The sequence below is a fragment of the Geotrypetes seraphini genome, chromosome 12, assembly GCF_902459505.1.
Source record: "Geotrypetes seraphini chromosome 12, aGeoSer1.1, whole genome shotgun sequence".
Lineage (NCBI taxonomy): Eukaryota > Metazoa > Chordata > Amphibia > Gymnophiona > Dermophiidae > Geotrypetes > Geotrypetes seraphini.
In genome coordinates this window covers 88113059-88129473 of record NC_047095.1, presented here as the reverse complement: position 1 = coordinate 88129473, position 16415 = coordinate 88113059, and the positions used below count along the sequence as shown (strand labels likewise).

Genomic DNA, 16415 nt, shown 5'->3' with positions numbered 1-16415 from the left:
CCATCTACAAAAGGTATATCCCGCGCAGGAAAACTTGGAACATCCCTCCCTTTTAGAACCACAGAACTCTGGAACAACCTCTCATCCCCGCTCAGAAATGTTAGCTCCTTCCAATCCTTCCGTAAACACCTGAAAACTTGGCTCTTTTCAAAAATCTAATCACCCCTCGTTCTCTAGTACCCTGTTCCCTCCCTATCTTCTTATTCCCTCTCCTATATTCATCTTTGTAGTTCCTTTCCTCCTAACCTCTGTAAACCGTGCCGAGCTCTGCGCTTGCGGAGATGATGCGGTATACAAACCTAAGGTTTAGTTTAGTTTAGTTTAGACATCTGCGTAACAGGTCCAACAATCTCAAAATCTAACCCAAGCTGCTAAAGTACAATAGGCGATCAAGAGGAGCCTTACGGGACTCCTTGTTGAACTGGCCATTGCTCTGATGTTTCTTTTTGCTAGATTACTTGAAGTGTCTTGCTCCTCAAAAATCTGGTAATCCAGCTCTTCCTCCATTCCAGAAGGGAAAAAAAATGAAGCAGCAGTTTGCAGGCTGTGAACCAGAAAAGCTGGGGTTCAAATCCTGCTTCGCCCACTTGCACTTAGGGGCAAATTCTATAAGAAGCAGCCAAAAGTTAGGGGCCGATATAGCCACCGTTCAGCGCAATTTAAGCACAATTGGGTGCTATTTAGTGAATCACGCAGAGCGGCACCTATTTTGGAGGTGCCCATTAAATAGGCCAGCTCTAGGCACAACTAAAAGGTAGGTGCCCACGCGAGCGCTTAAGCACGCTTAAGAGCAATGATTCTGTAAGAAGGCGCCTAACATATAGCCACGCCCAACATGCATAGCACCTATTTTTTTGAAGGCTGCCTAAATTTTTAGAGGCGCCTTGTTACAGAATTGCACTTTCTTGATAGGCACCTAAGTTTCAGTCAGTGCTGATTTAAAAACCTTAATTCTGCTTGTTCTTCAATTTATTTTTTTTTTTAATATCTTTATTCATTTTGAAGCCATAAATAAGTGCAACACATAATACAATCATATTATACTATAAAAGCACTTACATATAATTAAAATTGTAATCTATGACAAATAGCTATATCATCCCCCCATAATTATTCAAAAAGTACACTCAAATTAAGAAATTAAAAATATGTTCCAACCCACCCTGGACTTGTATGACCAAAGGGCAAAATCACCAATCACTCTGCACAATTTTGTCAATGGTTCCCAAACCTTCAGAAACTTCTTATAAATTCTGTTCTTCAATTTAGATAGGCGCCTATCTAGTTGGGCACCTCCGAAATAGGTGCCTAACGTTAGGCGCTGGTTACAGAATTTGGGCCTTACTGTTTCCTTGGGCAAGTTTAGACTATATTTTTTTTTATAGATGAGGACCAAGGGCACAGCATAGAGGGGAAAAAAGGAAAAAGTATATGAAAACCCTCAGACTTAGAATAGGAAGTGGGGACAGTTGAAGACTTAAATAACTATTTCAATTATGGGACTAGTACTTTAACAGCAGTCTCATATAAGCTAAAAGATAACACTGTACAGAAACGTCTATGGTCTATTCCTAGAAAAGAATCCAAAGTCAAAATTTTAGTATTTTAACTGCGTGATTCTGCAGCTAGCCCATACTGTAATTATGGCAGAATAGATGATGACATCTTGTTTTGTATGCTGACTTCACATAACATGTGATTAAGTTTTGCTGCATCTAAATTGTTCAGCAGTCTGGGTGAACCATATAGATTGTCATCTTCCATAATTTGCATGTTATTCTCCATTGCTTCAAATACAATTTAGATTTGAGAACCCATGTGGGCAGGGAAATACTTTGTGTACTGGAATATAACTTGCCTTGAATCCAGATTTGGGAAAAGTAAAAAATTTAAAACTCCAAAATAAAATAGCTAAACAGTTATTAATATCTAAATAGAAAATTATACTAATGGACACATTATTACATAAGCTACAGCTCAACAAATCCCAGGTGCCAAGTTGTAACGGTGCCTTGAAACTGCAAGGTAGTGCCCAGGACTTCATGACCCTCTTTTTCCTGCATGGCCAGCTCAAGAGAAACCAAGATTTACCTGCAGTCTGTACCGAATGGCTCAGCGAGTCCTGTGGAACAGAAACTGACACATAATTCTTTACATTTCCAAAATCATCAAGGAAGTTCTGGTATCACATGGTTCCAACTCGCTAGGATCCATTTTCACTGATGGCAGAAGAATTAGCTGACAGCAATACGAGGGGGAAGTGTGATCAAGCCTGATTTCTGGTTTGGAAGGTGAGGGTTAGCAAGCTAACCAAAACAGTCCTTGTTAGATGAGGGGTCAGTGGCTGGTTGGCTGTGGTAGAAGGAACAGAAGAAGGTAATTCAAACTGGTGAGGTTCAAAGATAGAAAGACTTAAGGTTGGGAGAGACAGGCAAGACAAACTGCATGAAGAAAGGTAGATGAATCAAATAAAGAGCAAGGATCCAGGCCATGGTGATACAAGTAGCTACAAGATCACCATACCAATGTCGATAACATGCTTCTGGGGAAAGGAGAGATGAGGCTTCTGCCAGCACTGTACAACTGTGCACTGAAGGCCTTCCAAAAGATAAATTGGATAGGCTCAATCCCGAGAGATGCTACTAAAACAGTTCGTGGTCTTCATCAAAGCATATAGGGACAGATTTTAAAACCTCAATATGTATACTCTAGAGAAAAAAAGGCAAGAGAGAGGAAATACGATATAGATATTTAACCTCCATGGCAGCTGGTCAAGGATAATTGGCAGCTTTTATATCTGCTACCTTATATATGCTTTAAGAACAAGGTTTGAGCATGTAAAGTTATGGAGGGCTATAAAAGTTCAAGCTCTCCATGATTGCTATTTTGATGGGGTTGCAATGTGGAAAGAAGCTGGACTGGTTGCAAGGGAGATCATTAGGATTCTCAATAAAAAATAGAAGTTATACGATTGCTGTGTAGTTGTATGGTTAATTTTGTTCAATACGAAGAACAGAAACTGCAGTGGTGATGTACAGGACGTCAAGTCTTTAATAAACAGTCGTGAAAAATGAACATAAAACAGTTTGTTTTCAAAAATGCAAAGGAGACAAGGCTCATCTGAAACTCTGGAATAACAGGCCATAGGAAGAAGGTGAAAAGGGACAGGCTCAGAAGTAATCTAAGGAAATTATTTCTTTAGAATAAAGATGGGGATGCATGAAAGTGATGAAGACTAAGGGGTCCTTTTACAAAGGCGCGTTAAACCGCCTGCCGCGCTAGTACCTAACGCCTCCATTAATGAGGCGTTAGGATTTTAGGCTGCCGCGGTGGTTAGCATGTGATGAAATGTCCGACGTGCTAATCCCCGTAGCGCGCCTTGATAAAAGGAGCCCTAAGACTATCTGAATTCAAGAAAACATGGGACAAGCATATAGGAGAGAGATAATAGACAGTATGGATGGGCAAACTGGAGAGGCCATATTGTCTTTATCAGCTGCCAGTTTCTATATACAGTAAGCTTTCCCCCTCCAATAAAAAAACGCCCATAGTAGATCAGGCCCTAAATGAGCTGTGGTAGATTTCTGAAATACCTCCTGCCACCTTCCTCTTCTCTGCTATTAAACTCAGTAGAGTTAACAGGAATAATGAGCAGTCTCAGTCTCATGTTTTGGGAAAGACTCTTACAGTCAAATATTTGTTAAAGCCAAATAAAAACCCATTTATTTTATTATTTATATATTTTGAGATTGAAAATTTTTAATGCAAATGGTACAATAGAGAATAGACAAGCTGAGTTTGAAACACTGTGGGATGGTAAGCTGAAATATTACACAAACAATGAGTGAAGTTCCTTCTTTGTACAAAACAAAGTTATTTGGAAATGAACCCCCCCCCCTTTAGAAAAATAAAAATGAAAGCAATCTCTCCACAACTTTCAGTCTGAGATTGAAAATTTGTATAAATAAAAGGAGTTAACACCCTTCTATTTGTTTCTATTGGGTGCAACCTGGCCAAAGGGAGGATCAAATCTCTCTGAAAAAAAAAAAAACAAAAACATCCCACAAACAAAACAATGAAACCATAAGATTGTAAAATGGACCATTGCTTGGAAATAGTCGAGGTAAATTTAGGAGCGGATGTACAAAGAATGGAAGTCACGACATAAATACATAAAAGTAAAAAACGTTGCCCAATTGTGACATTCGGGGGGAAGGAAGATAACTAGATAACATTAGTTAAAATGTCCTTAACTACGTTCTGTACCAGAGTCGGGATAGGAACATAATTTTAAAGCCTCACAGAAAGTACTGCAGATATCGACATTCATATAATGTGTAAGCGAACTAATGTTAATTACTGTAGCTCAACATGATGGGCTGCTAAAGCCCCTTCCCCACCACCACCAGGCTGCGGAAAGCGCGGAACTCACCACACGAAGTCGTTGCTCTTGTCCTCGTAGGAATTCATAAGGCCGTTGCTCAGCGGGGTGAGCAGAGGCCTCTTCCTGCCACCCGAGCCGCCGCTGCTTCCTCCGGGCCGGGCGGCTCCTCCGCCGAGCCGGGACATCGTCGAGCCCGACACCACACCGAGCCCCAGCGCAGGCCGCGCGGAGCCGGAGTACGCGGACGAGGTCGTGGTGGACGACGGGGCCGAGCCGATGGTAGAGGAGGCGGCGGCGGCGGCGGAAGTGAGACCCGCACTCGCGTTGCCCTGCCCGGAGTGCGGCGGCGGCGGCGGTTGCTGCGGCTGCCGACCGGAGGACATGGCGCGCCCGCTCTCCTCGGCCTTTTCTCGCGCGCTGAGCTGCCTGCGACGGAACCCCCCAGGCAGAGCGACAAAGTTTCGCTTTGTTTGGATTCGTCTTATGGAAAAACATAGATGGCACAATCCGTGGCAATTATTTGTCAAATGGGGAACCAAAAAGAGGGAAACGGCGCATGTGCGGAAGAAGTATCCCACCGACCTTTCATCTCTAGGAACTGAACACAACCCAGCGCTTCGCCAAATAAAAACCAACTTTATTGATACCAAGATCCGTGCATTTATAAAAAAAAAAAACAGGGGGCCGTGCACGAATGAGGATACTTACAGAATCAAGCTTGACAAGTGAAAAACAAATGAGAGCATGATCAGTCCAAGCCAGGATAATATCGCTGTCTGTATAGTCTCTTCCTCTGTAAACCGCTCTGAACTGTTTGTGGTATTGCGGTATATAAAAATAAAGTTATTATTATTATTATTAAATTTCAAGAAGGACTGAAGTACAGACAAACCTGGACCAGTGAAAATTAGATCCAGAGTTTTACCTGCCGAATGAATTGGAGAGTTTGTTTATTTTTTGTTCAATATTTTTATTCGTTTTAGAAATAAACCACAATAACAGCATAAGATACACATAACAGTGTATGATAAGTTACATAACCGTATCAGTGAATGGGGATAGCAGCTCTGATGCCTAGAATTCTATGAGGATCAAAAATGTTACCACTGTGGCTAAAATCCACACTACAGTTTTGTAAAAGGGGGAGGGGTTAGTTTGTGATGACATATTCAATACTAGGCAAAGATGTTTTCTGTGTTCTGTGTATTCGAAAGACATGGTTTTCTGTTAGGATTGAGTGTGTAGGATTGATCTGTACTAGTCTGGCTTGTTTAGTTTTACAATGGGTGTACTGATGTTGTACTGCTCACTGCATATGTAATACAATGCTACCTTTTCCTAGGTACTCATGTGTGACGTGTGGATTGTTACTAAAAATCATGTTTTTCGTACAGATGGGGGGTGCCAAAAAATGATGGGCCCCAGGTGTCACATATGCTAGGTACGCCACTGCTCAACACCTCAAGTTCAGAAGGCCAAGATTCAATAGAGAGGTGGAAGATGAAGACTCTTGAGAAACAATAGAGCATGGAGTCAAGTGTCTGAACTGAGGTCGGGTAAATGGAAGAGCAGAGAGACATGGACAAATTAAAGAAGGTATAGTGAATCCTGTTCGGGAAATGAACCCATAATAGCAGTAGAACTGACAAAAGTAGATGAGTGGAAAGCCAAAAACAAAGGGAAGGCATGTTAAATAGTTATGGTAATAGTTACTCAAGGAGGTGCTCCAAGGAGCAGGTCGTGCCTTGGGTGAGAGGTGAATAAATGGGTGATGGTGTGAGATGTCACCTTGCAACAGAAGCAAGTCAAGCATGGAGGGGAAAAGCAAAAGCTGTACCAGAGAGAGTTTTAAAAATAACAAAAATAAACCACAGTCAGCAAGAGTAACAACACAAACAATAAAACAGTAAACAAATCCAAGAGGAAAAAGCAAGCTCCTTGGGTGAGAGGTAAATAAGTGGATGATGGCATGTGATATCACCTTGTAACAGAAGCAAATCAAGCACAGAAGAAAAGAAAAAGCTATATCTGAGAGAGTCTTGACTTCCACAATGGTATTTTTGAATAACATCCATGCCTGATGTAAATTATTGGCCTTTAAGTTTCTTTTTTTACTATTCTCCTCATGGTATTTTAGTCTCCTTTTTTAAAGTTAAATGCTATTGTATTGGATTGTCTGTTTGTACTTCTCCAGGGATTATATTAAATCTGATCATGTTATGATCATTTACCAAGCGGCTTTAGCACCATTACCTCCTGCACCAAATCAGGCACACCACTAAAGACTTGGAAAGCAGTGTTTGGTTTCATCAAGGAACTTTATCTCCCTAGAATTCCCTGATGTTACATTTACCCAGTCAATATCAGGGTAACTGAACTCATTATTAGTGTGTTACCCAGTTTGTTAGCCTGGTGGTCATACCCTCCTGTCATTATTCTTTTCTTCTATACACATGGAATATCTACCCAAAGGGATTCAAAGGTGTGTGCTGTTTCTTGTAGAATTTTTAGTGTATTTGATTCAAGGCCCTCCTTAACATTTAATGCTAGACATCCACCAATTTGGTCCATCCTATCACCGGAATATAATTTCTACCTTAGTATCACATTGTCCCATTAGTTATTTTCCTTCTATCAGGTCTTAGAGATGCCTAGTACAGTATATCTATCTTTTCATTTAGTGCAATATATTCCATCTCTCTCTCATTTTGTTTCTTAGGCTTCTGACATTTGCATATAAACTTTTCAATCAATGTTTGTAATTTCTAAGTACAACTTGCTCAGCAGTTGACATGGATAATTTGCAATCTTTAAAATCAGTTTGCTCTGTATTTATGGACACCTGGTCTATTGGGATGCCCTAACTTTCCTATCTTGGAGATATCTTTTAAAGATACTTTATTCTTAACCATACTTTTCTAAGTGACTGTCAGCCTTTCCCCAGTTTCTAGTTTAACAGTTGCCCTATCTCCTTTTTAAAAGGATGCCAGCAGTCTGGTTCCACCTTGATTAAGATGGAGCCCATTCCCCAGAATGTTGCCCAGTTCCTAACAAATCTAAAACTCTCCTCCCTGAACCATCACATCATCCATGAATTGAGATTCTAGAGCAGGGGATCTCAACCCTGTCCTGGAGGACCATCAGGCCAGTTGGGTTTTCAGGATAGCCCTAATGAATATGCATGAGAGAGATCTGCATATAGTGGAGGTGCCAGGCATGCAAATCTGCTTCATGCATATTCATTAAGGCTATCCTGAAAACCCAACTGGCCTGATGGTCCTCCAGGACAGGGTTGAGAATCACTGCTCTAGAGCAGGGGTGTCAAAGTCCCTTCTTGAGGGCCGCAATCCAGTCGGGTTTTTCAGGAATTCCCCCATAATATGCATGAGATCTATTAGCATACAATGAAAGCAGTGCATATTCATTAGAGAAATCCTGAAAACCCGACTGGATTGCGGCCCTCGAGGAGGGACTTTGACACCCCTTCTCTAGAGCTCTGTGTGTCTCTTGGGTCCTGCAAGTTGAACAGGGAGCACTTCTGAAAATGCTAAGCTGGAGGTTCTGGATTTTTGCTCCCTACCTAAAAGCCTAAATTTGGCTTCTAGAACCTCCATACCACATTTCCCTATGTCATTGGCACCCACATGTACTAAGACAGCATGCTCCTCCCCAGTAAAGTCTAAAATCTTATCTTATTAACATATGTGATCTGCTACCTTTGTACCAGGCTGGCAAGTGACCAAGCGATCCTCACATCCACCAGCCACCCAGCTATCTATATGCTTAATGATCAAACCTCCCACTACAATTCAGTGGCGTACCTAGGGGGGGAGGTCCGCCCTGGGTGCAAGCTCATGGGGGGGTGCTCCCGGCCTTGGAGTCATGGCCCGGGAACTTCCCTGCTCATGGCCCGACTCCAAGGCTTTCGCGAGTCCCCGAAGTGATCCAGCCTGAGCCCTCTCTCTTACCTTCCATTCCCCCACGGCCACACCCCCCGTCGCTGTCAGAGCTTGGTTCGCTCTACTGTCGGCGCGCTTTCTTCACCAACTTCCAGTTTCCGACTGGGTGGAAGCAATAAAGGGAGCCCGAGCCGCGTACGACACTGCAATTAAGGCTCTGAACTGAAGGTGAGTATCCCTGGGCTACTGAGATGATTGGTGGTGGTTTTTGTGTTGTTTCTTTTTGCTGCCCGAATCAATTTAAAAAAATAAAATAAAAAAATCGGCCTCCCAAATCCCGATTCATCATCTGACCCTCCCCCCTCGCCCCCTAAAGCAGGTTCGGCAACTTCCTCTTGCTAGCCAGCTCCTGCTTTAGAGGGGGGAGGGTCAGTTGGGAAGTGCTGCAGTCTCCTGCTTCTCCTCTGGCCTCCCGACCCGTACCTTTATCTGATTGCATTAGACAGTACTGGGGGGGGGGGTGTAGGCCTTCGGGGCGGGTGCAGGCCTTTGGGGGTGGGGGTGGGCCTTCAGGAGGGGTGCAGGCCTTTGGGAGTGGGGTGTAGGCCTTTAGGGGGGGACAGACCTTCGGGTGGGAGGTAAAGACCTTCGGGGGGGTAGGCTTTCAGGGGGGGACATGCCTTCGGGTGGGAGGTACAGACCTTCAGGGGGGTGCAGGCCTTCAGGAGGTACAGACCTTCAGGGGGGGTTCAGGCCTTCAGGGGGGTGTAGGCCTTCGGGGTGGGTACAGGCCTTCAGGGGGGGGGGACAGACCTTCGGGTGGGAGGTACAATCCTTCGGGGAGGGTGCAGGCCTTCAGGGGTGGGGTGTAGGCCTTTGGAGGGGGACAGACCGGGTGGGAGGTAAAGTCCTTTGGGGGTGCAGGCCTTCAGGGGTGGGGTGTAGGCCTTCGGGGGGGGGGACAGACCTTCGGGTGGGAGGTACAATCCTTTGGGGAGGGTGCAGGCCTTCAGGGGTGGGGTGTAGGCCTTCGGGGGGACAGACCTTCAGGGGAGGGGGTCCTGGTATAAAAGTACACAGAGGGAGGGAGGGAGGGAAGGGGGTTAAAAGATACATGCATATGCCAGACTTTGGGGGTTAGAAATAATGGGTCTAAAACAGAGGAGTGGGAGAGAGATGGTGCATAATGGGATTTAGGGAGGGAAGGAACAGAAAGGGAGAGAACTTGGAAACAAGGGATGGTGTGGAGGGGGGATAGAAATACTGGATAGGAGGATAGTTGGGAACAGAAAGGGAGAGATGGTGGACCCTGGGGTGGTGGGGAGTTGAGAAAAGGTGAATCTGTGGTTGGAGACAAAAAAAAGGAAAGATGCCAGATCTCCAGGGAAGGGAAGGGAAGGGAAACGGAAGGGGAGGACAGAGATGGCAGTCGGATGGTTAGCACGGAGAAAGAAGACCCTGGCAAGCAAGACAACAAGAGCCTGGGACTAACAAGATTTGAATATTGACCAGAGTACAAAAGGTAGAAAAAATAATTTTATTTTCTGTTTTGTGATTACAATATGTTAGATTTGAAAAGTGTATCCTGCCAGAGCTGGTGTTAGACCGCAAACATGAACTAGGATTTAACAGAGAGAGGAAAAGTCCTTTTTGTTTCTTTATTTTATTTACATCACAGCGCCAGTGTGGTTAGGAGAAGCCAAAGGGGGTGAAAAAGCTATAAAATAAAAACACCCAATTGGGCAGGAAAATCAAATCGAATTGAAAAACCAATTCACTAGGCTGAATCTAATCAAAAAATTTTTTCCTGAATCGGGCAGCACTAGTTTGCGCTACTGTCTTAGACTTTAGGACCTGGGAATGGGGAGAGATTGCATCCTCATTACTTTATAATGCAAGTGAAACGAGGATTTGGTCAGACTTTTGAAGGGTCTGCAGAAGAAAAATATTGTATAGGCCGGGGACATGAAACAGCAGAAAATGGGAACTTTTCTTCCTTCTATTTTTGTGAATGGCAAGGCTGAGGATGTCAAAGAGTTCAATTAAAATATGTGCTTTATAACAAAATATAATAATGTGTTTTATAAAGTTTATAAGCATTGCTGGCCTACTCGGTGAGGTGTTCCTAGTGTTGGTGATGGTGGTAGCATGTCAATGTGTTGAGAGGAAGAGGTAGTCTGGGAAATTCTGCTGAGCAAACTCTGGGCCCATTTCCACCCCCCATTTAGTCCACTCCACTCAACTGGTTCACACACTGAGTGGGTCTTTGGGTGTTGTTCCTGGGTAGTTGTTTTGGGATCTCTTCCAGTGGTTTGTCAGTATCTCCTTCTGGTCCAAGGAAGGAAACTTTGTCAACCTTAGCATTGACCTTCAGAATATGTTTGTAACAGCGCTGCTTGTGTGGCATTAGGCTATGTAGTGATCGAAAGAAAAAAACAGACCTTTGCACATTTTTGCACTATATGGTGGGTGTATGAGGAGATTCATTTCCTGCACAGTTAAGTCCATATGAAGTTACCTTGTGCTGTATTTGACATCTAGCAAGGTCTCTGTTTGGAAGGAAAGATCTAAGCTTAAAAATGAAGTGGCCAGAAGTTATGGTAAAAATAGATAACAAATTCCTGGAGGAAAAGTCCATAGTCTGTTATTAAGACATGGGGGAAGCGTCTGCTTGCCCTGGATTGGTAGCATGGAATGTTGCTACTCTTTGGTTTTTGACCAGGTACTAGTGACCTGGATTGGCTACTAGTGCTGCCCGATTCACGATTCGAATCGGTTCACCGATTCGAATCAGGTGAATCGATGAGTTCGGACTATTTCACGCCGCCAGCCGCCGGACTCTTCCCATCTAATGTAACTTCCGGTTTTGCGAAACAGTAAATTACATCGGAAGAAACGAAAGGAGTGGGAGAGTCAAGCGGCGAGCGAGCGGATCTCATGTAGCAGACCTCAGCACTCAGCAGCAACAAATACTAGTTTTGGCTGGCTCTTTCCCCACATTTCTCCTCTCTTCCCCACAATTTAATATCCAGTTCAGGCAGTAAGTAAATACATCAGCAGGGGGGGCTGGTGAGTCTTGGGGTCTGGGGATGGAAGCTGAAAATCATTTCTGTTGGCTATCAGAAATTTGCTTAATTATCTACTCACAAAGAAAAACAGTAAAAGTCAATAGGTTCTCTGAGTGGGAACAACCTGTTTGATCTTGTACTTATGTGATTGACCAATTGTATATCACAGTTTAATTTATCACATTGATTAATTTGAGCACACATGAGGTGTCCTATGATGGTGTGCACTGCAGGCAGAGGGTGATTGACCTGTGCATTATTGTGTAAAGCAATGGAGAATTCTCTCCCCTCGCTTACCTCTCACGCTGAGGACACCCTGCTGAGACATCAGGTTGTTCCCACTCGGAGAACCTATTGACTTTTACTGCTTTTCTGTGTGGCTTTAACATTTTTGCTATTCATTATACCTAAACTATTATTCAGTAGAAAAATTTTAATTTGTTCAATCAAATCCTGTCTGGACATTGGACTTCTATGAGTGAATGTTCTGCTTGACTGAGCAAACTAAATTTTTTCTACTGAATAATAGTCTAGGTACAATGAAAGTAAATAGCAAAAATGTTTGAGTAGATAATTAAGGAAATCTTTTTCATATTGCTTGCTTATGGACTGGGAAAAAAGACTGTTCAAGCAAATGTCTCCAAAACTGCTTTAATGGAAAAATGTGATTTTTTTGAAGTACTTTGTGAAATTTATTTTTGTACTTTGTTTAAACTTAAAAAGCTGTGTCATTAACAGTGAATCGAATCGAAAAATCGATTCAACAGGGTGAATCGAATCGAATTAAATATTTTTCTCTGAATCGGGCAGCACTATTGGCTACCATGAGAATGGGCTACTGGGCATGATGGACCATTGTCTGACCCAGTTAGGCTATTCTTATGTTATGTTCTCATCTGTAGGGGCCTTTGTTTTCACTTCTTATTTTAATGTATTTTTTTTCTGGGAACTTTTATTTTAATGTATTTTTTATAATGGAAACAAAAATGGAAGATAATTCTAAGTTGCTTTTCTTACTCAGTCTCCAGATATGCTCCCCTATCCCTACTAACTAGAATGGCCACTGCCTTGATCTTGTCAACTTCTCCAACTGTTCACTCTAATTTTTCCTCCTTTAGTTCTTCCCCTCTCTGATCATCTAATAACTTTAAGACTTAATCACCCCCCGCCCCTCCCCATTCTTGTTCAGCCTTTACCAATTCATTTAGCAATGTTCAGGCTATTTGACCCTTGGACTCTCCACCACTGCTTCATCTCTTCTCAAACACTATGTTAACCAACTCTGTCAATTAAGTGATTTCTTCTTAACATACATTGTGGATTTTCCCCCCTTTCTTTGACAGTGCTGCTGAACACCACTGCAGGAACTTGCAGAGTCACAGTCATTTGGATTATTGTGAAGCCAGCAACTGACATACAGACCCTGTACTAACATGAAACGAGATCGACCTAGTGGAGCTCAACAAAGAAAAATTAAAAAAGCAAAAGGGGAGGCGATTGAATCAATATCTGGATCTATGTTGAAATATGTAATGCTTTCAGCATTGCATAAAGGTAATGAAGAAGATTCTGAAGAAGTGCAAGCTGGCACATCCGAAATACCTGTAGTAGAAACGCAAAATTCAGATGACCCTGAACTGAAAGAAGACAGTGAATCGTCATCTATAAGCACTGACCCTGAGGAAGAGAATCTAATTGATAGCAAGAGTCAACACCAACAGCATAAAAATAACAGTGGAGAAGAAAGGGATGCTAGTAAAGACCAAGAGTTTGAAGAAATAGCACATGAAATTTTTCTTTATTGCGATATCGCTGCTTGGCCAGTACCAGTTCCAGATGACTTGAGAGTTAATCTGGTTAAGAAGGGAAATGAACCTTTTCAAAATAAAAATGGACCTTTCTCTGCTAGTCAGCGAGAAGGAAAAAAGAGCAAAGGATTCAGTCGACACTTAACAACCTCATGGTTCTATAAATCTTTACCAAAGAGCGAAAAAGTTTTGAGAACCTGGATGTTTATTCAAAATCAAAAAAATGTTTGTTTTGTTTTTGTTGCAGACTGTTTGCAGATAGTGAGACAAAAGCTGGAACATCTGTCTTTGTAACTGGCTTTTAAAACTGGTGGAAATTAAATCCTAAAGTCCCTGAACATGAGCGATCAGAACAACATCTCTTCTGCTTAGAACAATGGAAGACCTTGGCAAGGGGACTGGAACTCCAAAAAAACTATTGATAGAATTCATGAAGTGGAAATGGATAAAGAGAGAAAATACTGGAGAGACATTTTACATCATGTTTTGGATGTAATTATGTTTTTGGCTAAACAAAACCTTCCTTTCCGTGGTCACAGAGAGGATATGTTATCAACAAACAAAGGAAATTTTTTGGAGTTGATAGAATTACTATCAAATTATGACCCAATTTTGAAGGAACATTTTGTAAAAATCAAACATGCTTCTGAAAGCAGATTGAGTTCATACTTATCTCCAAAAATTCAAAATGAATTCATTCATCTTCTGGGAAATTATGTCAAAGAAAAAATTGTGGCAGATATTAAAAAAGCAAAATACTTTGGCATTCTTTTTGATAGCACCCCTGATGTTTCACACACTGATCAAATGAGTGAAGTGATCAGATATGTCTATATTGAAGATGATAAAGTTGAAATAAAGGAATCATTCTTGGGCTTCTTTCCTATTTCTGGGAAGTTTGCTGCTGAACTCACGGAACAGATCTTGAAACAACTGGATAGTGATGGACTGGATATAAACCTCTGTCGTGGTCAAGGCTATGACAACGCTGCAACTATGGCTGGCATTCACGGTGGTGTTCAGGCAAAAATCAAAGAAATTAATCCCAAGGCTTTATTTGTGCCTTGTGCAAATCATTCTCTGAACCTTTGTGGAGTTCACTCTTTTGGAAGTGTTTCTTCATGTGTGACTTTTTTTGGAGCTTTGGAAAAAGTGTATTCATTCTTTTCAGTCTCAACTCATCGATGGAAAATGCTGCAGAATGTAGGTATAACAGTGAAAAGACTTTCCCAGACAAGATGGAGTGCTCATTATGAAGCAGTGCATGCCATAAAGACAAATTTTGAAAAGTTAATTTCAACCGTTGAAGCACTATGTGATTCAAAAGAAAATGTGGATACAAGAGGATCAGCTCAGATTTTGCTCTCTGCTGTATGTGATTTTTCTTTTCTGTGTTATCTCTTTTTCTGGTGTGAAGTTTTACATGAGGTTAATCAGACACAAAAATATTTGCAAACAGCCAGGATCAGCCTCGAACAATGTACAGTGAAACTGCAAGCTTTAAAATTGTTCCTTGAAGACCAGCGCACAGAAATTGTGGAGAAGGCCATTAACTATGGAACAACAAAATGTAAGGACATGGACATTGGCATAGAAAAAAGAATCAAATTTCGAAGAATGCCTGGAGAAACAACAAAAGATGCTGGTCTTACTTTGACAGAAGAAACCACAAGGGCTATGTTTGAATGTCTTGATCGTTTTCACCAAGAACTGGAGACTCATTCTAAAGCAATGGATCAAATAATGTCAATGTTTGCTATCATTCAGCCATTCTCTCTAATTTTTGCAGAAGAAGAAAACCTTCGCAAGATTTTACCTAATATAACTGAAATTTATGATGAATTTTCTGGTGAAGATATCATACTGGAAATTTTTCGACTGCGGAGACATTTAAAATCTGCTGGAATGAATCCCAAAGAAACAAAGACATGGACAGTTTTGCAATTTCTAGAATTTATTGTGAAATGGGATTTTTATGAATCTGTGCCAAACTTATCCTTATGTTTAAGACTTTTCCTAATTATTTGTATATCTGTTGCTTCATGTGAAAGAAACTTTTCAAAATTAAAATTAATAAAAAGTGTTCTTTGATCAACTATGAGCAATGAAAGATTGACGAATCTAGCTATACTCTCCATTGAATATGAATATGCAAGGAAGATCAATTTTGATGAAATCATTGACAAATTTGCTGAAGCTAAGACTCGAAAACAGAAACTGTAATATTCATTACTGTGAAAGACCAATATGAACGTATGGGTTTTCCCTGTATTTTTCAAAAAATACATGGATTAAAAAGTATTAATCCTATTACTTTTTCCTTTTTTTTGTACAAACCAAAACCAGAATCCATAGAAAATCTGACAAATGGTTTGACAATGAACTACTCCTACTAAAAAGACAATGCAGACAACTAGAAAGAAAATGGAAGAAAAACAGTCAAGATTCCACAACCATGATAAAACTACAAACAATACAAAACACAGCCCTAAGACTGGTCTACTCACTGAAGAAATTTGACCACATCACAGAGGCATACAACGACTCACATTGGCTCCCAATACAAGCGAGAATACACTTCAAATATTCCTGCCTACTATTTAAAGCAATAAACAGAGACAGCCCAGCCTATTGGAACAATCCACTGGTTCAATCCACCTCAACCAGACATAGGAGAACCCACGCACCATTCACACACCCTCCAATTAAAAACGTCAAAAGAAAAAAACTGTACGACAACCTCCTAGCCACTCGAGCTGCAACACTCGACCCCCAACTCTACAACCTATTGACCTCAAAAAAGAAATTAAAACCCTTCTATTCAAAAAAACATAAAACTGAACTAACGCAATCAGAACTGTCCCAAGCATCACCTGCAACTACTCCATATGTACTTCTAATGTCATGATAATTTAGACATAATTTATGTTATGTTATGTTTGGAATAATGGTTATATATATGAGGTTCAATAAAAGGAAATTTTCACTGCCTGTTCTTATTCTGATCATTTATTCCGTTTCATGGTTATTACAAAAAATATTTTTTTTACATAGGGGATGGGGGTGTCAAAAAATGATGGGCCCCGGGTGCCACATACTCTAGGTATGCCACTGCTACAATGACTATTCTAACCCTTCCCTCCTGGGCAGAAACCTCTGGAGACAATTCTTCTTCATGTGGTCAGTCTTCCACCTTCCCCTGGCATCCTGAAATGAGCATTCTGATCTCTGAGCAATGGGACTCTCCAGAGGGTGC

General features: G+C 41.5%; 1 protein-coding gene across 4 annotated transcripts in view; it reads right to left on the bottom strand.

The window, feature by feature from the left end:
* COP1 (COP1 E3 ubiquitin ligase) overlaps window positions 1-16415 on the bottom strand; it is a 468098-nt gene that overhangs the window by 433540 nt on the left and 18143 nt on the right. For 2 of the 4 annotated variants that reach the window (XM_033917057.1, XM_033917058.1), the window contains exon 1: window positions 4433-5007. The exons of 1 other annotated variant lie outside the window; for it this stretch is intronic. In XM_033917057.1, the coding sequence (XP_033772948.1) occupies window positions 4433-4767 (335 nt within the window). In that variant the 5' untranslated portion in view covers window positions 4768-5007. Of the gene's footprint in view, window positions 1-4432; window positions 5008-16415 lie in introns of those variants that run through there. One more of the 4 variants, XM_033917056.1, reaches the window with a different exon arrangement.